This window comes from Xenopus tropicalis, chromosome 10, assembly GCF_000004195.4.
Source record: "Xenopus tropicalis strain Nigerian chromosome 10, UCB_Xtro_10.0, whole genome shotgun sequence".
NCBI classification, from domain to species: domain Eukaryota; kingdom Metazoa; phylum Chordata; class Amphibia; order Anura; family Pipidae; genus Xenopus; species Xenopus tropicalis.
The window spans coordinates 46867895-46890300 of NC_030686.2; the positions used below are offsets into that span (position 1 = coordinate 46867895).

The 22406-nt window shown below is 48.6% G+C and overlaps 1 protein-coding gene across 2 annotated transcripts; it reads left to right on the forward strand.

Moving 5' to 3' along the window:
• Positions 1–134: 134 nt before the first annotated feature.
• Positions 135–16464, forward strand: LOC100498365 (zinc finger protein 436). 2 transcript variants are annotated; one of them, XM_031894333.1, is made up of 8 exons: positions 135–281; positions 6364–7179; positions 9613–9757; positions 10408–10467; positions 11029–11112; positions 12546–12632; positions 14132–14206; positions 15234–16464. In XM_031894333.1, exons 2-8 carry the CDS (start codon positions 6373–6375, stop codon positions 15911–15913), a joined length of 1938 nt encoding a protein of 645 aa, XP_031750193.1. In that variant the 5' UTR covers positions 135–281; positions 6364–6372; the 3' UTR covers positions 15914–16464. The 2 variants fall into 2 exon arrangements, with proteins under 2 accessions (XP_031750193.1, XP_031750192.1); XM_031894332.1 differs by having other exon boundaries at positions 135–277.
• Positions 16465–22406: the final 5942 nt, after the last annotated feature.

Genomic DNA, 22406 nt, shown 5'->3' on the forward strand with positions numbered 1-22406 from the left:
TCTGGGGCTTGTAGTTTGTACACTGTTACATAGCAGTGGCTGACTCACGCTTAGGACTACAAATCCCAGAATCCCACCGCAAAAGGAAGGCAGGCTCATATTATTCAGAGAATGTGGCCAATCGGAGCTGCTCTTGTTACTTAACTTCTGCCAGGAGCGGCTATTGCAGCTGTGAGGTATGTGATGTGGCTGAATAAAGGGCTCTGTCTGATCGCTCCGCACCAGCTCCCCGTACCCAGAGCTGTGGGCTCCTTATATAACCCCTCGGTATATGGAGGCAGGTACCATTTCTTTATACCAGCTGCTTCTTCCAATGGCTTTCTCCCTTCTTTGCTCCTTGTTATGTGGGCACAGGTTTTGTTACCCACTGCCAGCCTGAGGGTAGGACCCCCTGTTAGCTACAGGCAGTGCCAGCCCCAGGCTGGGTACCATGGCACATAAAGCTCCCAGCAGCCAGCTAGCCTCCCCAGTTCAGCCCTAGTCACATGGGCACAGTCAGGCAGTGCCAGTCCCAGGCTGGGTACCATGGCACATAAAGCTCCCAGCAGCCAGCTAGCCTCCCCAGTTCAGCCCTAGTCACATGGGCACAGTCAGGCAGTGCCAGCCCCAGGCTGGGTTACCATGGCACATAAAGCTCCCAGCAGCCAGCTAGCCTCCCCAGTTCAGCCCTAGTCACATGGGCACAGTCAGGCAGTGCCAGCCCCAGCTGGGTACCATGGCACATAAAGCTCCCAGCAGCCAGCTAGCCTCCCCAGTTCAGCCCTAGTCACATGGGCACAGTCAGGCAGTGCCAGCCCCAGCTGGGTACCATGGCACATAAAGCTCCCAGCAGCCAGCTAGCCTCCCCAGTTCAGCCCTAGTCACATGGGCACAGTCAGGCAGTGCCAGCCCCAGCTGGGTACCATGGCACATAAAGCTCCCAGCAGCCAGCTAGCCTCCCCAGTTCAGCCCTAGTCACATGGGCACAGTCAGGCAGTGCCAGCCCCAGCTGGGTACCATGGCACATAAAGCTCCCAGCAGCCAGCTAGCCTCCCCAGTTCAGCCCTAGTCACATGGGCACAGTCAGGCAGTGCCAGCCCCAGGCTGGGTACCATGGCACATAAAGCTCCCAGCAGCCAGCTAGCCTCCCCAAGTAAGCCCTAGTCACATGGGCACAGTCAGGCAGTGCCAGCCCCAGGCTGGGTACCATGGCACATAAAGCTCCCAGCAGCCAGCTAGCCTCCCCAGTTCAGCCCTAGTCACATGGGCACAGTCAGGCAGTGCCAGCCCCAGGCTGGGTACCATGGCACATAAAGCTCCCAGCAGCCAGCTAGCCTCCCCAGTTCAGCCCTAGTCACATGGGCACAGTCAGGCAGTGCCAGCCCCAGCTGGGTACCATGGCACATAAAGCTCCCAGCAGCCAGCTAGCCTCCCCAGTTCAGCCCTAGTCACATGGGCACAGTCAGGCAGTGCCAGTCCCAGGCTGGGTACCATGGCACATAAAGCTCCCAGCAGCCAGCTAGCCTCCCCAGTTCAGCCCTAGTCACATGGGCACAGTCAGGCAGTGCCAGCCCCAGGCTGGGTACCATGGCACATAAAGCTCCCAGCAGCCAGCTAGCCTCCCCAGTTCAGCCCTAGTCACATGGGCACAGTCAGGCAGTGCCAGCCCCAGGCTGGGTACCATGGCACATAAAGCTCCCAGCAGCCAGCTAGCCTCCCCAGTTCAGCCCTAGTCACATGGGCACAGTCAGGCAGTGCCAGCCCCAGGCTGGGTACCATGGCACATAAAGCTCCCAGCAGCCAGCTAGCCTCCCCAGTTCAGCCCTAGTCACATGGGCACAGTCAGGCAGTGCCAGCCCCAGCTGGGTACCATGGCACATAAAGCTCCCAGCAGCCAGCTAGCCTCCCCAGTTCAGCCCTAGTCACATGGGCACAGTCAGGCAGTGCCAGCCCCAGCTGGGTACCATGGCACATAAAGCTCCCAGCAGCCAGCTAGCCTCCCCAGTTCAGCCCTAGTCACATGGGCACAGTCAGGCAGTGCCAGCCCCAGCTGGGTACCATGGCACATAAAGCTCCCAGCAGCCAGCTAGCCTCCCCAGTTCAGCCCTAGTCACATGGGCACAGTCAGGCAGTGCCAGCCCCAGGCTGGGTACCATGGCACATAAAGCTCCCAGCAGCCAGCTAGCCTCCCCAAGTAAGCCCTAGTCACATGGGCACAGTCAGGCAGTGCCAGCCCCAGGCTGGGTACCATGGCACATAAAGCTCCCAGCAGCCAGCTAGCCTCCCCAGTTCAGCCCTAGTCACATGGGCACAGTCAGGCAGTGCCAGCCCCAGGCTGGGTACCATGGCACATAAAGCTCCCAGCAGCCAGCTAGCCTCCCCAGTTCAGCCCTAGTCACATGGGCACAGTCAGGCAGTGCCAGCCCCAGCTGGGTACCATGGCACATAAAGCTCCCAGCAGCCAGCTAGCCTCCCCAGTTCAGCCCTAGTCACATGGGCACAGTCAGGCAGTGCCAGTCCCAGGCTGGGTACCATGGCACATAAAGCTCCCAGCAGCCAGCTAGCCTCCCCAGTTCAGCCCTAGTCACATGGGCACAGTCAGGCAGTGCCAGCCCCAGGCTGGGTACCATGGCACATAAAGCTCCCAGCAGCCAGCTAGCCTCCCCAGTTCAGCCCTAGTCACATGGGCACAGTCAGGCAGTGCCAGCCCCAGCTGGGTACCATGGCACATAAAGCTCCCAGCAGCCAGCTAGCCTCCCCAGTTCAGCCCTAGTCACATGGGCACAGTCAGGCAGTGCCAGCCCCAGCTGGGTACCATGGCACATAAAGCTCCCAGCAGCCAGCTAGCCTCCCCAGTTCAGCCCTAGTCACATGGGCACAGTCAGGCAGTGCCAGCCCCAGCTGGGTACCATGGCACATAAAGCTCCCAGCAGCCAGCTAGCCTCCCCAGTTCAGCCCTAGTCACATGGGCACAGTCAGGCAGTGCCAGCCCCAGCTGGGTACCATGGCACATAAAGCTCCCAGCAGCCAGCTAGCCTCCCCAGTTCAGCCCTAGTCACATGGGCACAGTCAGGCAGTGCCAGTCCCAGGCTGGGTACCATGGCACATAAAGCTCCCAGCAGCCAGCTAGCCTCCCCAGTTCAGCCCTAGTCACATGGGCACAGTCAGGCAGTGCCAGCCCCAGCTGGGTACCATGGCACATAAAGCTCCCAGCAGCCAGCTAGCCTCCCCAGTTCAGCCCTAGTCACATGGGCACAGTCAGGCAGTGCCAGCCCCAGCTGGGTACCATGGCACATAAAGCTCCCAGCAGCCAGCTAGCCTCCCCAGTTCAGCCCTAGTCACATGGGCACAGTCAGGCAGTGCCAGCCCCAGGCTGGGTACCATGGCACATAAAGCTCCCAGCAGCCAGCTAGCCTCCCCAAGTAAGCCCTAGTCACATGGGCACAGTCAGGCAGTGCCAGCCCCAGGCTGGGTACCATGGCACATAAAGCTCCCAGCAGCCAGCTAGCCTCCCCAGTTCAGCCCTAGTCACATGGGCACAGTCAGGCAGTGCCAGCCCCAGGCTGGGTACCATGGCACATAAAGCTCCCAGCAGCCAGCTAGCCTCCCCAGTTCAGCCCTAGTCACATGGGCACAGTCAGGCAGTGCCAGCCCCAGCTGGGTACCATGGCACATAAAGCTCCCAGCAGCCAGCTAGCCTCCCCAGTTCAGCCCTAGTCACATGGGCACAGTCAGGCAGTGCAAGTCCCAGGCTGGGTACCATGGCACATAAAGCTCCCAGCAGCCAGCTAGCCTCCCCAGTTCAGCCCTAGTCACATGGGCACAGTCAGGCAGTGCCAGCCCCAGCTGGGTACCATGGCACATAAAGCTCCCAGCAGCCAGCTAGCCTCCCCAGTTCAGCCCTAGTCACATGGGCACAGTCAGGCAGTGCCAGCCCCAGCTGGGTACCATGGCACATAAAGCTCCCAGCAGCCAGCTAGCCTCCCCAGTTCAGCCCTAGTCACATGGGCACAGTCAGGCAGTGCCAGTCCCAGGCTGGGTACCATGGCACATAAAGCTCCCAGCAGCCAGCTAGCCTCCCCAGTTCAGCCCTAGTCACATGGGCACAGTCAGGCAGTGCCAGCCCCAGCTGGGTACCATGGCACATAAAGCTCCCAGCAGCCAGCTAGCCTCCCCAGTTCAGCCCTAGTCACATGGGCACAGTCAGGCAGTGCCAGCCCCAGCTGGGTACCATGGCACATAAAGCTCCCAGCAGCCAGCTAGCCTCCCCAGTTCAGCCCTAGTCACATGGGCACAGTCAGGCAGTGCCAGCCCCAGGCTGGGTACCATGGCACATAAAGCTCCCAGCAGCCAGCTAGCCTCCCCAAGTAAGCCCTAGTCACATGGGCACAGTCAGGCAGTGCCAGCCCCAGGCTGGGTACCATGGCACATAAAGCTCCCAGCAGCCAGCTAGCCTCCCCAGTTCAGCCCTAGTCACATGGGCACAGTCAGGCAGTGCCAGCCCCAGGCTGGGTACCATGGCACATAAAGCTCCCAGCAGCCAGCTAGCCTCCCCATGTAAGCCCTAGTCACATGGGCACAGTCAGGCAGTGCCAGCCCAGGCTGGGTACCATGGCACATAAAGCTCCCAGCAGCCAGCTAGCCTCCCCAGTTCAGCCCTAGTCACATGGGCACAGTCAGGCAGTGCCAGCCCCAGGCTGGGTACCATGGCACATAAAGCTCCCAGCAGCCAGCTAGCCTCCCCAAGTAAGCCCTAGTCACATGGGCACAGTCAGGCAGTGCCAGCCCCAGGCTGGGTACCATGGCACATAAAGCTCCAGCAGCCAGCTAGCCTCCCCAGTTCAGCCCTAGTCACATGGGCACAGTCAGGCAGTGCCAGCCCCAGGCTGGGTACCATGGCACATAAAGCTCCCAGCAGCCAGCTAGCCTCCCCAGTTCAGCCCTAGTCACATGGGCACAGTCAGGCAGTGCCAGCCCCAGCTGGGTACCATGGCACATAAAGCTCCCAGCAGCCAGCTAGCCTCCCCAGTTCAGCCCTAGTCACATGGGCACAGTCAGGCAGTGCAAGTCCCAGGCTGGGTACCATGGCACATAAAGCTCCCAGCAGCCAGCTAGCCTCCCCAGTTCAGCCCTAGTCACATGGGCACAGTCAGGCAGTGCCAGCCCCAGCTGGGTACCATGGCACATAAAGCTCCCAGCAGCCAGCTAGCCTCCCCAGTTCAGCCCTAGTCACATGGGCACAGTCAGGCAGTGCCAGCCCCAGCTGGGTACCATGGCACATAAAGCTCCCAGCAGCCAGCTAGCCTCCCCAGTTCAGCCCTAGTCACATGGGCACAGTCAGGCAGTGCCAGTCCCAGGCTGGGTACCATGGCACATAAAGCTCCCAGCAGCCAGCTAGCCTCCCCAGTTCAGCCCTAGTCACATGGGCACAGTCAGGCAGTGCCAGCCCCAGCTGGGTACCATGGCACATAAAGCTCCAGCAGCCAGCTAGCCTCCCCAGTTCAGCCCTAGTCACATGGGCACAGTCAGGCAGTGCCAGCCCCAGCTGGGTACCATGGCACATAAAGCTCCCAGCAGCCAGCTAGCCTCCCCAGTTCAGCCCTAGTCACATGGGCACAGTCAGGCAGTGGCCAGCCCCAGGCTGGGTACCATGGCACATAAAGCTCCCAGCAGCCAGCTAGCCCTCCCCAAGTAAGCCCTAGTCACATGGGCACAGTCAGGCAGTGCCAGCCCCAGGCTGGGTACCATGGCACATAAAGCTCCCAGCAGCCAGCTAGCCTCCCCAGTTCAGCCCTAGTCACATGGGCACAGTCAGGCAGTGCCAGCCCCAGGCTGGGTACCATGGCACATAAAGCTCCCAGCAGCCAGCTAGCCTCCCCATGTAAGCCCTAGTCACATGGGCACAGTCAGGCAGTGCCAGCCCCAGGCTGGGTACCATGGCACATAAAGCTCCCAGCAGCCAGCTAGCCTCCCCAGTTCAGCCCTAGTCACATGGGCACAGTCAGGCAGTGCCAGCCCCAGGCTGGGTACCATGGCACATAAAGCTCCCAGCAGCCAGCTAGCCTCCCCAAGTAAGCCCTTTTTACATGGGCACAGCCAGTCAGGCAGTGCCAGCCCCACAGTGGGTATCAGTACTGGCCCAGCCAGCACTCCCCTGCCCGTAGATCTCCCTCCCCATAGGGGGGGGGTATGGGGGCCACAGCAGGGGCCCTTGGGGGTGCAGGCCCACCAGTCTGACCCTGGCACATACAGTTCCCTGCAGCTGGGAAAAGGCTTTTGCTTTGCTGCACCCCAACCTTTCCCGGCGTCCCTAGCCTATTGGTTCTGTTGGAGCAGTTACTGTATTTTAGACGTTATAGGATTTTAACCCTTCTATTTTTGAAGGCTAGCGCCATGACAAAGTGTATCGTGAAGGGGTGTTCCAACACCACTCAGAAGAACAGCGGCGTCACGCTTCATGGTTTCCCCAACTCGCTCAGCGCTATTAAGCTGTGGCTGGAACAGACTGGCAATGATTTTGGGGATCTGGACGCCTTCGCCAAACGCGTCCTTGACTCGAGGAGCAGGTGGATATATCGAATGTGCTCCAAGCATTTCTCCCCGCAGAGTTACATCTGGAGCGGTAAGAAGCTGATTCTGAGGCCGGACGCCGTGCCCACCATATTCCCAGGGAAAATGAACAGATACATCATGGAGGATGTGCTGGGTTTTACACGGTCAGAGAGCGCACAAGTGGAGATGCAGTTGCAGCTGGATTCCATTACACAACAACATGGTGGACACCATCCGACGGCACTCTGTAAGTGTCAGACCTCCGAAGCTCCAAAAACAAGCAAAACTGAACATCGACATAAAGAGGAGGTAAAACAGGCACCAACGCCCGCCACGGGCAAGGTCATGGTGGACAAGTCAACCAACACTGATCCCATGGTGGGTAAGGCGGACAAAGGCACGCTGTGGCCTGAGTTCGAATACAATTTCGACGGCGAGCCATGGAAGATAAAGCACGATCACTTTTACCCTCACGTCCGCTTGGCAAAAGACCCTAAGAAAAGAGGGAGGCCATCGAAGCACAGGGACTCTTTCTGGTGCACAAACGATTATGAATCAATTAAGAACTCCCTTAACCACAAGCATCGTTATCCGCTGACCGACTCACCCTACATCTTCATTGAGAGGGATTATTTTGATGCAGACATGGTGAGTAAGCGATAGGCGTTACCTGCTCAGGGCCGGTACTTGGGAAGTGTGGGTCACCCCAAAACCTGCCGTTTGATAGGTGCAGGTTAAGAATGGTGGTGGGGCCAACTCCAGCAACATTGTTGTACCAGGCCCGGACTGGCAACCTGTGGGTACTGGGAATGCCAGGGGGACTGCTGTAAGGTGCCACAGACAGTCACTATTTATTGGGCTGGGGGGGGCTGTTTGTGCCTCTGGTTACTGGTAATGCCAGGGGGGCTGTAAGGTGCCACAGACAGTCACTATTTATTGGGCTGGGGGGGGGCTGTTTGTGCCTCTGGTTACTGGTAATGCCAGGGGGGCTGTAAGGTGCCACAGACAGTCACTATTTATTGGGCTGGGGGGGGACTGTTTGTGCCTCTGGGTACTGGGAATGCCAGGGGGGCTGTAAGGTGCCACAGACAGTCACTATTTATTGGGCTGGGGGGGCTGTTTGTGCCTCTGGGTACTGGGAATGCCAGGGGGGCTGTAAGGTGCCACAGACAGTCACTAGTTATTGGGCTGGGGGGGCTGTTTGTGCCTCTGGGTACTGGGAATGCCAGGGGGGGCTGTAAGATGCCACAGACAGTCACTATTTATTGGGCTGGGGGTGCTGTTTGTGCCTCTGGGTACTGGGAATGCCAGGACCCAGGCCCAGACTGGCAATCTGTGGGTTCAGGGCTGTTTGTGCCTCTGGGTACTGGGAATGCCAGGGGGGCTGTAAGGTGCCACAGACAGTCACTATTTATTGGGCTGGGGGGGCTGTTTGTGCCTCTGGGTACTGGGAATGCCAGGGGGGCTGTAAGGTGCCACAGACAGTCACTAGTTATTGGGCTGGGGGGGCTGTTTGTGCCTCTGGGTACTGGGAATGCCAGGGGGGCTGTAAGATGCCACAGACAGTCACTATTTATTGGGCTGGGGGGGGCTGTTTGTGCCTCTGGGTACTGGGAATGCCAGAGGGGCTGCTGTAAGGTGCCACAGACAGTCACTATTTATTGGGCTGGGGGTGCTGTTTGTGCCTCTGGGTACTGGGAATGCCAGGACCCAGGCCCAGACTGGCAATCTGTGGGTTCAGGCAAATGCCAGAGGGGCTGCTGTAAGGTGCCATAGTCACTCACTATTTATTGGGCTGGGGGGCTGTTTGTGCCTCTGGGTACTGGGAATGCCAGGACCCAGGCCCAGACTGGCAATCTGTGGGTTCAGGCAAATGCCAGAGGCGCTGCTGTAAGGTGCCATAGTCACTCACTATTTATTGGGCTGGGGGGGCTGTTTGTGCCTCTGGGTACTGGGAATGTCAGAGGGGCTGCTGTAAGGTGCCACAGACACTCACTATTTATTGGGCTGGGGGGGCTGTTTGTGCCTCTGGGTACTGGGAATGCCAGGGGGGGTGTAAGGTGCCACAGACAGTCACTATTTATTGGGCTGGGGGGGCTGTTTGTGCCTCTGGGTACTGGGAATGCCAGGGGGGCTGTAAGGTGCCATAGTCACTCACTATTTATTGGGCTGGGGAGGCTGTTTGTGCCTCTGGGTACTGGGAATGCCAGAGGGGCTGCTGTAAGGTGCCACAGACAGTCACTATTTATTGCGCTGGGGGGGCTGTTTGTGCCTCTGGGTACTTGAAATTCCAGTACTTGTTTTGAATCCAAGTCTGGGACCTGAGCTGCACCACTAGAGAATAGCCAGAAGCCTTGAACGGTTTGGTTTTCTGTTTGGGTGTAGCAAAATGGCTACAGTCTGTGTCCTGCTCCAGGTTCAGGTTCTAGCACTTTGTCAGCCAGCATACTAAACACCACTACTACCTTTTATGCATTAGTGCCATTGACTCCACAACTGCATATACAGCACACCCCTCAGTTTAAGTCATTAAAGGGACACTGCCATGATATTTATGGGGTACTTTTTATCTCTAAATGACACAGCAAATAATTCCCTCTGCCATTTAACCTTTTATTCTTGAACCAACAAATGTATTTGTAGCTGTCCTAGGGGTTAATGTTCCAGCCGCACCACCATCTCTCCTGATACAGCTGAGATCCTCTGTGCTTCGCTGTGGTATTGGTGCTGTGAGGCAGGAATAGGATCCCAGGCCACTTTAAGGTTATTCCCCCAGTGACAATCACTTTACTTGCCCTTTAAAATATTTCAGAAACCAATTGCAAACTGTTTTAGACTTCCGTTATCTTATTCATAGTAATAATGAATGAGAGGGCTTCAGGCACAGATTCACCGTTGTTTTACTGTGTATGCAGAATATCCTAGCCAGGACCAACAAAATGGAACAAGTTGCATGTATGGTGCAAGTATCACTAGAACAGGCAGAAATCAGTGCTAGAACCGTGCTTATACGTATAGTGTATTGTATGTACTAGCCCAAACTATCTCTTTGTCTCAGCCTGCTCTAATTGGCGCCTGCAGGTACCCATAACATCCGGGGACATGGCCGTCTTTTTCTCCAGAGAAGAATGGAAGTACATAGAAGAACACAAGGAGGACTACCAGGACATGCTGCCCGATGAGCCGCCCTTCAGCAAGTTCCGCCTCCCGCAGGGCTGGGGCCCAGGTAACTACTGGCTTCTGCTTGTGACCACATGTGGGGTAAAGATGGAGGTGCAGTACCCATTTAAGCTAAGTGTGCTGTTATATGTGGCAGGTAAAGGAACCATATCCCTTTGCTCTAAAGGAAATCGAGGTAACTGCGAGTTGGAGCAAATATGATATATGCCCGGCGCTATGATATATGCCCGGCGCTATGATATATGCCCGGCACTATGATATTTGCCCGGCGCTATGATATATGCCTGGCGCTATGATATATGCCTGGCGCTATGATATATGGCCGGCACTATGATTGATATATGGCCGGCACTATGATTGATATATGGCCGGCACTATGATTGATATATGGCCGGCACTATGATTGATATATGGCCGGCACTATGATTGATATATGGCCGGCACTATGATTGATATATGGCCGGCACTATGATTGATATATGGCCGGCACTATGATTGATATATGGCCGGCACTATGATTGATATATGGCCGGCACTATGATTGATATATGGCCGGCACTATGATATATGGCCAGCACTATATGTTGGGATAATGGGAAGTGACCCCGCTGTGTATCTTGCAGGTTTGGTAGCTCTGTAACTGATGGATCTGAGTCAGTGCAGTTCAGCCATTGCTTTCCCATCATTCCTTTCCAGATAATCCCAAAGATGAGCCGGCAGCTACAGAAGTCAGTTTTCCGACGCCTGCATCTCCAGGTAACAATTACCCAGTGTATTCTCTCAAATATCACTTTTCCCAACTTTCATGTTAAAAAGGTGGTTTGCCTTTTAGACAACTTTTAGTATATTATAGAATTGCTCATTCTAAGCAACTTTATTTTTTATAGATTCGGAACTATTTGCCTTTTTCGAACCGTTTGCAGCTTTTAAATGGGGGTCACTGACCCTGGAAGCAAAAAACTATTGCTCTGTGAGGCTCCAGTTTTATTGTTATTTTAAAAGAATTTGTATTACTATTAAGGCCCTCTGCTATTCATATACCAGCTTCTCGTTCAAACCAATCCCTGGTTGCTAAGGTAATTTGGACCCTAGCAACCAGACATCTGCTGAGACTCCAAACTAGAGAGCTGCTGAACAATAATAACACTAATAATAAAAAATGAAGACCAACTGCAAATTATCTCAGAATATCTATGTCATACTAAAAGTTAACTCAAAGGTGAACAGCTCTATTAATCAATATTTTCATCAATGCAGGTTTATAGGCAGTCACCTGATCATAATAACATCTGTTACTTCCCCTGGTTGTTGTTTTAGAAGATTCCAAAGAAAGAATGCTGATTACAGAAGATGGTCTGTATACTTCCCTGCACTATGATGCCGCTCCTACCAGTCCCCCAGGTACAACATTGCACTTCTATATCTCTTCAGTGGTTACTAAGCAGGCCGCATTCTTCACAGACATCAGTAGTGCATTACGGTAACTAAGGCCTATGTTTATACAGAGAAGGAATGTTCTGGGCACACAATAAGCTGTACCCCCATACTGTACTGTCTAAGGGAAACACTATGGCACCCCCTACCCATATGTATAAATACAAATATACAGAGAAGGAATGTTCTGGGCACACAATAAGCTGTACCCCCATACTGTACTGTCTAAGGGAAAAACTATGGCACCTCCTACCCATATGTATAAATACAAATATACAGAGAAGGAATGTTCTGGGCACACAATAAGCTGTACCCCCATACTGTACTGTCTAAGGGAAACACTATGGCACCTCCTACCCATATGTATAAATACAAATATACAGAGAAGTAATGTTCTGGGCACACAATAAGCTGTACCCCCATACTGTAGTGTCTAAGGGAAACACTATGGCACCCCCTACCCATATGTATAAATACAAATATACAGAGAAGTAATGTTCTGGGCACACAATACGCTGTACCCCCATACTGTACTGTCTAAGGGAAACACTATGGCACCCCCTACTCATATGTATAAATACAAATATACAGAGAAGTAATGTTCTGGGCACACAATAAGCTGTACCCCCATACTGTACTGTCTAAGGGAAACACTATGGCACCCCCTACCCATATGTATAAATACAAATATACAGAGAAGGAATGTTCTGGGCACACAATAAGCTGTACCCCCATACTGTACTGTCTAAGTTAAACAATATGGCACCTACACCGCAGATAGTAGACCCAATAACTTGCTTGTTAGGAGTCATAGACGAAATCCTACCCACCAATGCGGCCAGAGTTAGGCTGCGTACACTCATGTTCTACGCCAAAAAAACAGTAATTATGCACTGGATGGGAGACACCCTCCCCTCCCCAACATTTTGGAGAAGGCTGGTAGATGGAAAGTTGGTATAATCAAGATAATCTGGACGCATAGCTTATCCCCTTACATTAAGTGTGACTGACCCGACAGAACTAAACACAGCCACCTACACTGTGACAACTACAATGCCTAGCAATAGTTCCCTTGTCTGTATTGGCCTAAACCTGAATCGACACCATTTCAATATCAATATACTAAACACTGTTGTATTTTTGTTTTGTCATGTTGTAAAAACAATAAAAAATTTACCTTTAAAAAAAAAACCCAATATGGCACCTTCTCTCATATGTACATTGTGTGTGTAGCCTTTTGACTTCTATATTGGGCATATCTTGCAGAAAGACGCATGACATACCCTAAACCTTAAACAAATGAACAAGTTAAAAATTCCACTTAGATTAGAGCAGAGCCAAAGCAGAGACAATACATCTGAACACAGTGCAGTGAGCTGACTTTCCTTCCTTCCTTCTAGAGCACATTAAAGAAGAAATAGAAGAAATTCATATATCAGACAAGGGCTTCCCGGAGCCTAAGAGTGAATGCACGGATTATCCTGCAGGTAATACATTGGCTAATGTGTGTAGAATGCAATAACTCAGGGCAGTGCTGTCCAACTTCTACGGTGCCGAGGGCCGGAATTTCTCTAGCATACATGGTGGAGGGCCGCTAATGGAAGCCAGTTTTGACCACTCCCCTTTTTGAAACCACACCCACTTCAAACCACACCTATTTTATCACAATGGTGGTAGCACAGCAAATTCCCAAATGCTTGGTCCTTACTGTGGGGATATCAACCATCATTCATATGTGAAAAAATTATGTCATATTAAGATATACCTTTAAATTCCATATGCCTCCTCCTCCTCCCCTGTGGATAGCACAGCAACCCCCAGTACATAATTACACACCTTAGGGACCATTTAATGGCTATTTCCAACTGCTAACAAACTCCCACAACAAACCCCTGCCAGGTTCACCTCCCACAAGCAGCATAGGGCAAGCAGAGTATGGCACACACAGGCAGCACTCTGCCTGTCCTATGCTGTCTGTGTGTGCCATACTCTGCCTGTCCTACCCTGCCTGTGTGTGCCATACTCTGCCTTCTCTATGCTGCCTCTGTGTGCCACACTCTGCCTGCCCTACCCTGCCTGTGTGTGCCATACTCTGCCTGCCCTACCCTGACTGTGTGTGCCATACTCTGCCTGCCCTACCCTGACTGTGTGTGCCATACTCTGCCTGCCCTACCCGGACTGTGTGTGCCATACTCTGCCTGCCCTACCCTTCCTGTGTGTGCCATACCCTCCCTGACCTATGCTGCCTGTGTGTGCCATACTCTACCTGCCCTATGCTGGCTGTATGTGCCATACTCTGCCTACAGTACCTATGTCTGAGGTGTGAAGAAGTGAACAATGGGGGTGATTTCAGTCTGAGCCTGAGTTGTGAACACTGCAGGGGGTGAACAATGCAGGTATTAAAAGGTGTGAAAAACACAGGGGATTACATTTTTAAACAATACAGAGGGATTACAGCCTGAATCTGAGGTGAGAACCATGCAGGGGGCCATTTCATCTCAGTACTGATACCATTTAATGCTTACTCAAAGGTAAGCCATCAAAGCAGCCAGACAGGTGGGGGGCCACACAGAGGGGGGTCGCGGGCCGCCAGTTGGACAGCACTGACTCAGGGTAAAGCTCCTGCCCCTCAGGGTCTCTCTGCTGGGTAAACTTAATGGCATTCTAAAATGGGTCCAAATGTTCTATCAACCCACACTAACCAGACAATCAGGTTTGTGTTTTTTAGTTACTAGTACCGGACCCAAGTTTTCTACTTTACATTGATTCTTGGCAGCATTGATTACATTGATTTTAGAGAGCAGAGGGTAAAACAGTACCACGGGAATGCTGCGCATTATCCAAGCATGATTTTACTGGACTTTATCATTAGCTCATTTGGCTCATTTATTCAATATCTGTGCTAATATGTAAGAAAGGTGAAATATAAAGTGTAGCACCATGTCTATCTGTCAAGTGATCCATTGTGACTTCCTTTCCCTTTCAGATGAAGTGAAAGAAGAAATGGAGGAATGTTCCATTACAGACAGAGATTTGGGGCAAAACCTGGATTATTCATCAGGTAATAAAACCTCATTAGAAGGATTAAAGATTTGAGCTGAATCTATAAGGATTCAATGGGATAGAACCACATCAGTGCACTAATACTATCCATACCTAAAGTAATTATCAAACCTGAGCAATTGATGTCTGGCTGATTTGCAGGCATATATTGATTGGGCCCTTGTGAGGGCCACATTCATGCACCAATAAGGTGGCGACGATAAGTCTGGACGGCTTAGTTGGCAGCTTTAAACTTGTACACAGATGACAGATTAAGATGTTAAATGGGTTTTAATGTGATGTAGAGAGTGATATTCTGAGACTATTTGCAATTGGTGATTTTTTTATTATTTGTATATATATATTTTTTTTTAGTTATTTCATTTTCAGTTCAGGACTTTCAGCAGCTATTTGGTTGCTAGAGTCCAAGTTACCATATCCACTCAGGAGTGGTTTGGATGAGAGACTGGTATATAAATAGGAGAGAGGATGAACAGAAAAGAAAGTTACAAAAAGTAACAATAACAATAAAACTGTAGCCTCACAGAGCAGTAGTTTCTTTGCTGCCGGGGTCAGTGACCCCCATTTAAAAAAACTGCAAAGAACTGGAAGAAGAAGGCAAAAAATGTAAACTATAACAAATAAAAACAATAAATTGAAAAGTTGCTTAGAATTTGCCATTTTGTAACATACTAAAAGTTAACTTAAAGATGAACTACCCCTTTAAGCTGGTCTTATAAGGGCCTCACCCCCTCCAGACTGATTCGCCAGCTTCTTGGCCCATGTGTGCGACCCTACCAGTAGTCCCCTCCTGACAGCTCACAGTATGGCCCAGGGGCTAAATAATCTGATCTGCCCAATTTGTGGGTGGCCAATAATCTGATTGTGTATATGGCCAGCTTTGCTGTGTAAGGTAAGGGACTCATTCACGCTCTCCCAGTACAATTAGTTATAATAATCTGCCCCTCCCTCCTCTTCATTCAATCCTTAACCCTTTGCAGTCCAGTCTGTTACGCTCACACCTATAAAACTGTCCTCCCTCGCAGATGACTTCTTTCCCGAAGAGAGAAAAAGAGCTAACAAACAAGTCCAGTCCAATGAAGACGAAGATGCCACAGCTCCTGGCTTGATGGGGGAAGAGAACTCCCATGAAACCGACACAAACAATAAAAAGAGCCCTTGTGCCGGCGCCTCTCCCACCAACAATGCCGGGGAAGGGGAGGGAAAGGAGGAGAACAGGAATGCGTCGGATCTAGACCTTGAAGAGGAGGAGGGAGGCTTGTGGCCCCGTAAGTGCAAATTCTGCAGCACTTGGTTCTCTAACTATTTCCAGCTTTCTCTCCATTTAAAAACCCACGCCGTCAAGAAGCTCCTGAAGTGCCCGACGTGCCAGAAAAGCTACAAGTTCCAATCCCAGCTCATCACCCATCAGAAAACGCACAGAGTCAAGCAGCGGGTTTACACCTGCCCCGTATGCCATGTCCAATACGCACAGAAGTACCAGTTTGCTGCCCACATGCGCATCCACCCTGGCGAGAAGCCGCACATGTGTGACGAGTGCGGCAAGTGCTTTGCCCAGAAGGGTTCCCTGGTTCTGCATCAGAAGAAGCACAAAGGACTGAGCCCGTTCAAATGCAAACAGTGCGGGAAGCAGTTCGATAAAAGGTATAAGCTTGTAAATCACCAAAAATGCCACCGAACGGAAAAAAATCCCACTAACAGTTGACGGTTGGGTGTACTTGCCCTTGAGCCGGTACATACAGAATGACAATTCAGCATTGATTTCTCTGCAGTCAGCCTGGAAAACACTCGCCGTCTGGCTGTCTTGGCAGGAAATGATCTCTGCACATTATCCCAGTGTGTTGCTTGGGCTCCTGTTGGACTACAGGCTGTGAATGATGGGAAATGTAGTCAGAGAGTCACGTGAGGGTAACCCAGGTGTATTTAACAGCAGTACAGTCGGTTGTAATAAGATTGCATTCCTTAGAAGCCAGGGGGAAAAGGGATGCCACAGCTGCCATTGAGAATATTGGCCATATAATCCGACCAATCGTATCCTTAAAGAGGATCATCATATCCTTATATAGAGGATATTTGTAGCTTTCCCCCCCCACACACTTTTTTATGGCAAACTACAGTGTCTTCAAGGATCCAGATTGTCGGTGTATGCCTGCTGTGTCCTTGATTTAAAGAACCAGTGTATGGTGTGGGGGCGGAGCTTGTTCTTGGCGATGCTCTGTATTGTTTGGAGATTAAATGTCACACCTTTATGATTAACCCTTTAAGTGCCAGCCGAATTCGTCATTTCAGTTCCCCCCAGTGCCAGACGTTTTGTAAACATTCTGTGCTCTCTCAATGTAGGGGCTTTTACTGGGGGCAGGGTTAAGTTTAGTTAGGCAAACTATATATTGTTTTTTTCAGGAGAACCTGAGCTTTCCAAATCTACCTGAGTTTTTGTGTATTTCCACTTCTGGAACAAGATTTAGAGCTTGAAATACAAAAAAAAAAAAGAAAAAATGCTATTTTTCATGATATAAGGATTTCTACCAGAAACATATTTTATTTTATGGACAAAAATTCAACTGATTTGGAAAGCCTCATGTCTCCCGAATGTGCCAATACCTGATATGTATAGTTTTATTGAGATTTCTGACTTCTATAGATCAAAAACTCCCAGCAGTAAATTACTAAATTTTCAAAGCATTACAGCAGAATACGGCATACTTTACATTCCAAAAGCCAAAAGTCCTGGAACATTAGGTTTACCCCAGGAAACCATACATTTTTGAAAACTACACATTCTGACGAATCCGAAATGGGTAACTATGTCTTCCAACTCCTAAGTACCAAACAGCAATGCTTTACTGAATTTAGCATTTTCTATAAAAAATTATGAAAATTCTAAAAAATCACCTCAAATCTTCCACTTTCAAGCACCTTATCTCCCACATAACATTAGGTACCAAGAAAACACACCCTAAATATGAAAGCCAGGGGTCCACTGAACGGTTTGATGCCCATTGTGCATAGGATCACCGATGTATCTGGCATTTAGAAACCCCAAAAGGAAGTTAGTACATACAAATTGCCCAGGAGATCTCTTTTGCTACTGAAAATTCAATACATTTACTGCATTTTCTGTGGGGTAAAAACACAAAAAAATACATTGACCCCCCAAAACTATATATTTTTGGAAAGTACACATTCGGACGAATTCAAAATTGGTACCCATGTCTTTCTACTCCAAACTACAGAGTCGCAATGCTTTCCCAAAATTGCCAGTTTTGATGAAATACCTAAAAATCACATCAAATCTTCCACTTTCAAGCACCTTATCTCCCAGATAACATTAGGTACCAAAAGAACACACGCTAAATATGAAAGCCAAGGGTCCGCTGAACAGTTTGATGCCCATTGTGCATAGGATCACCAATGTATCTGGCATTTAGAGACCCCATAAGGAAGTTAGTGCATACAAATTGCCCAGGAGATCTCTTTAGCTACTGAAAATTCAACACACGTACTGCATTTTCTGTGGGGTAAAACACAAAAAAATACATTGACCCCCCAAAACCATATATTTTGGAAAGTACACATTCAGGCGAATTCAAAATTGGTACCCATGTCTTTCTACTCCAAACTACAGAGTCGCAGTGCTTTCCCAAAATTGCTAGTTTTGGTGAAATACCTGAAAATCACATCAAATCTTCCACTTTCAAGCACCTTATCTCCCACATAACATTAGGTACCAAGAAAACACACCCTAAATATGAAAGCCAAGGGTCCGCTGAACAGTTTGATGCCCATTGTGCATAGGATCAGCACTGTATCTGGCATTTAGAGACCCCATAAGGACGTCAGTGCATAGAGATTGTCCCAGAGGTCTCTTTAGCTACTGAAAATTCAACACGTTTACTGCATTTTCTGTGGGGTAAAAAACACAAAAAAATACATTGACCCCCCAAAACCATATATTTTTGGAAAGTACACATTCGGGCGAATTCAAAATTGGTACCCATGTCTTTCTACTCCAAACTACAGAGTCGCAGTGCTTTCCCAAAATTGCTAGTTTTGGTGAAATACCTGAAAATCACATCAAATCTTCCACTTTCAAGCACCTTATCTCCCAGATAACATTAGGTACCAAAAGAACACACGCTAAATATGAAAGCCAAGGGTCCGCTGAACAGTTTGATGCCCATTGTGCATAGGATCACCAATGTATCTGGCATTTAGAGACCCCATAAGGAAGTTAGTGCATACAAATTGCCCAGGAGATCTCTTTAGCTACTGAAAATTCAACACACGTACTGCATTTTCTGTGGGGTAAAAACACAAAAAAATACATTGACCCCCCAAAACCATATATTTTTGGAAAGTACACATTCAGGCGAATTCAAAATTGGTACCCATGTCTTTCTAATCCAAACTACAGAGTCGCAGTGCTTTCCCAAAATTGCTAGTTTTGGTGAAATACCTGAAAATCACATCAAATCTTCCACTTTCAAGCACCTTATCTCCCACATAACATTAGGTACCAAGAAAACACACCCTAAATATGAAAGCCAAGGGTCCGCTGAACAGTTTGATGCCCATTGTGCATAGGATCAGCACTGTATCTGGCATTTAGAGACCCCATAAGGACGTCAGTGCATAGAGATTGCCCCAGAGGTCTCTTTAGCTACTGAAAATTCAACACGTTTACTGCATTTTCTGTGGGGTAAAAACACAAAAAAATACATTGACCCCCCAAAACCATATATTTTTGGAAAGTACACATTCGGGCGAATTCAAAATTGGTACCCATGTCTTTCTACTCCAAACTACAGAGTCGCAGTACTTTCCCAAAATTGCTAGTTTTGGTGAAATACCTGAAAATCACATCAAATCTTCCACTTTCAAGCACCTTATCTCCCACATAACATTAGGTACCAAGAAAACACACCCTAAATATGAAAGCCAAGGGTCCGCTGAACAGTTTGATGCCCATTGTGCATAGGATCACCACTGTATCTGGCATTTAGAGACCCCATAAGGAAGTTAGTGCATAGAGATTGCCCCAGAGGTCTCTTTAGCTACTGAAAATTCAACACGTTTACTGCATTTTCTGTGGGGTAAAAACACAAAAAAATACATTGACCCCCCCAAAACCATATATTTTTGGAAAGTACACATTCGGGCGAATTCAAAATTGGTACCCATGTCTTTCTACTCCAAACTACAGAGTCGCAGTGCTTTCCCAAAATTGCTAGTTTTGGTGAAATACCTGAAAATCACATCAAATCTTCCACTTTCAAGCACTTTATCTCCCACATAACATTAGGTACCAAGAAAACATACCCTAAATATGAAAGCCAAGGGTCCGCTGAACAGTTTGATGCCCATTGTGCATAGGATCACCACTGTATCTGGCATTTAGAGACCCCATAAGGAAGTTAGTGCATAGAGATTGCCCCAGAGGTCTCTTTAGCTACTGAAAATTCAACACATTTACTGCATTTTCTGTGGGGTAAAAACACAAAAAAATACATTGACCCCCCAAAACCATATATTTTTGGAAAGTACACATTCGGGCGAATTCAAAATTGGTACCCATGTCTTTCTACTCCAAACTACAGAGTCGCAGTGCTTTCCCAAAATTGCTAGTTTTGGTGAAATACCTGAAAATCACATCAAATCTTCCACTTTCAAGCACCTTATCTCCCACATAACATTAGGTACCAAGAAAACACACCCTAAATATGAAAGCCAAGGGTCCGCTGAACAGTTTGATGCCCATTGTGCATAGGATCACCACTGTATCTGGCATTTAGAAACCCCATAAGGAAGTTAGTGCATAGAGATTGCCCCAGAGGTCTCTTTAGCTACTAAAAATTCAACACATTTACTGCATTTTCTGTGGGGTAAAAACACAAAAAAATACATTGACCCCCCAAAACCATATATTTTTGGAAAGTACACATTCGGGCGAATTCAAAATTGGTACCCATGTCTTTCTACTCCAAACTACAGAGTCGCAGTGCTTTCCCAAAATTGCTAGTTTTGGTGAAATACCTGAAAATCACATCAAATCTTCCACTTTCAAGCACCTTATCTCCCACATAACATTAGGTACCAAGAAAACACACCCTAAATATGAAAGCCAAGGGTCCGCTGAACAGTTTGATGCCCATTGTGCATAGGATCAGCATTGTATCTGGCATTTAGAGACCCCATAAGGAAGTTAGTGCATAGAGATTGCCCCAGAGGTCTCTTTAGCTACTGAAAATTCAACACATTTACTGCATTTTCTGTGGGGTAAAAACACAAAAAAATACATTGACCCCCCAAAACCATATATTTTTGGAAAGAACACATTCGGGCGAATTCAAAATTGGTACCCATGTCTTTCTACTCCAAACTACAGAGTCGCAGTGCTTTCCCAAAATTGCTAGTTTTGGTGAAATACCTGAAAATCACATCAAATCTTCCACTTTCAAGCACTTTATCTCCCACATAACATTAGGTACCAAGAAAACACACCCTAAATATGAAAGCCAAGGGTCCGCTGAACAGTTTGATGCCCATTGTGCATAGGATCACCAATGTATCTGGCATTTAGAGACCCCATAAGGAAGTTAGTGCATACAAATTGCCCAGGAGATCTCGGTAGCTACTGAAAATTCAACACGTTTACTGCATTTTCTGTGGGGTAAAAACACAAAAAAATACATTGACCCCCCAAAACCATATATTTTTGGAAAGTACACATTCGGGCAAATTCAAAATTGGTACCCATGTCTTTCTACTCCAAACTACAGAGTCGCAGTGCTTTCCCAAAATTGCTAGTTTTGGTGAAATACCTGAAAATCACATCAAATCTTCCACTTTCAAGCACCTTATCTCCCACATAACATTAGGTACCAAGAAAACACACCCTAAATATGAAAGCCAAGGGTCCGCTGAACAGTTTGATGCCCATTGTGCATAGGATCACTGATGTATCTGGCATTTAGAGACCCCAAAAGGAAGTTAGTGCATACAAAGTGTATATACTGCAATATAAGCTACCGGCATGTGCATTATGCGGCATAAGACCCCCTAACAGTTAGGAGACTCTAGAAAACCATATATTTTCCGAAAGTACACATTCTGACAAAACAAAAATGGGTAAATACATCTTTCTACTGCAAACTACCAAACTACAAAGCTATGCTAAACAGAACGGTTTTTATGACATTTCTGAAAATTGTCACAAAGCTTGCATTTTACCCCATTATGTATCCCCACATTTTGTACCGTATCAACATAAAACATTCTAAATATGAACGCCATGGGTCTACTGAACAGTTTGATGCCCTATATGCATAGATTTACCAAACTATGTGGTGTACAGGGGCACCCAAGCAAAAATAGTGCATATGAATTTTCACATAAGACGCTCCGGCTCATGCAGTTTTTGCACCCGGTATGTGTATTATGCGGCATAAGACCCCCTAACAATACAGAGACCCTAGAAAACCATATATTTTACGAAAGTACACATTCTGACAAAACAAAAATGGGTAAATACATCTTTCTACTGTAAACTACCAAACTACAAAGCTATGCTAAACAGAACGGTTTTTATGACATTTCTGAAAATTGTCACAAAACTTGCATTTACCCCATTATGTACCTCCACATTTTGTACCGTATCAACATAAAACATTCTAAATATGAACGCCAGGGGCCTACTGAACAGTTTGATGCCCTATATGCATAGATTTACCAAACTATGTGGGGTACAGGGGCACCCAAGTAAAAATAGTGCATATGAATTTTCACATAAGACGCTCCGGCTCATGCAGTTTTTGCACCAGGTATGTGTATTATGCGGCATAAGATCCCCTAACAGTACAGAGACCCTAGAAAACCATATATTTTCCGAAAGTACACATTCTGACAAAACAAAAATGGGTAAATACATCTTTCTACTGCAAACTACCAAACTACAAAGCTATGCTAAACAGAACGGTTTTTATGACATTTCTGAAAATTGTCACAAAGCTTGCATTTTATCCCATTATGTACCCCCACATTTTGTACCGTATCAACATAAAACATTCTAAATATGAACGCCAGGGGCCTACTGAACAGTTTGATGCCCTATATGCATAGATTTACCAAACCATGTGGGGTACAGGGGCACCCAAGTAAAAATAGTGCATAAGAATTTTCACATAAGATGCTCCGGCTCA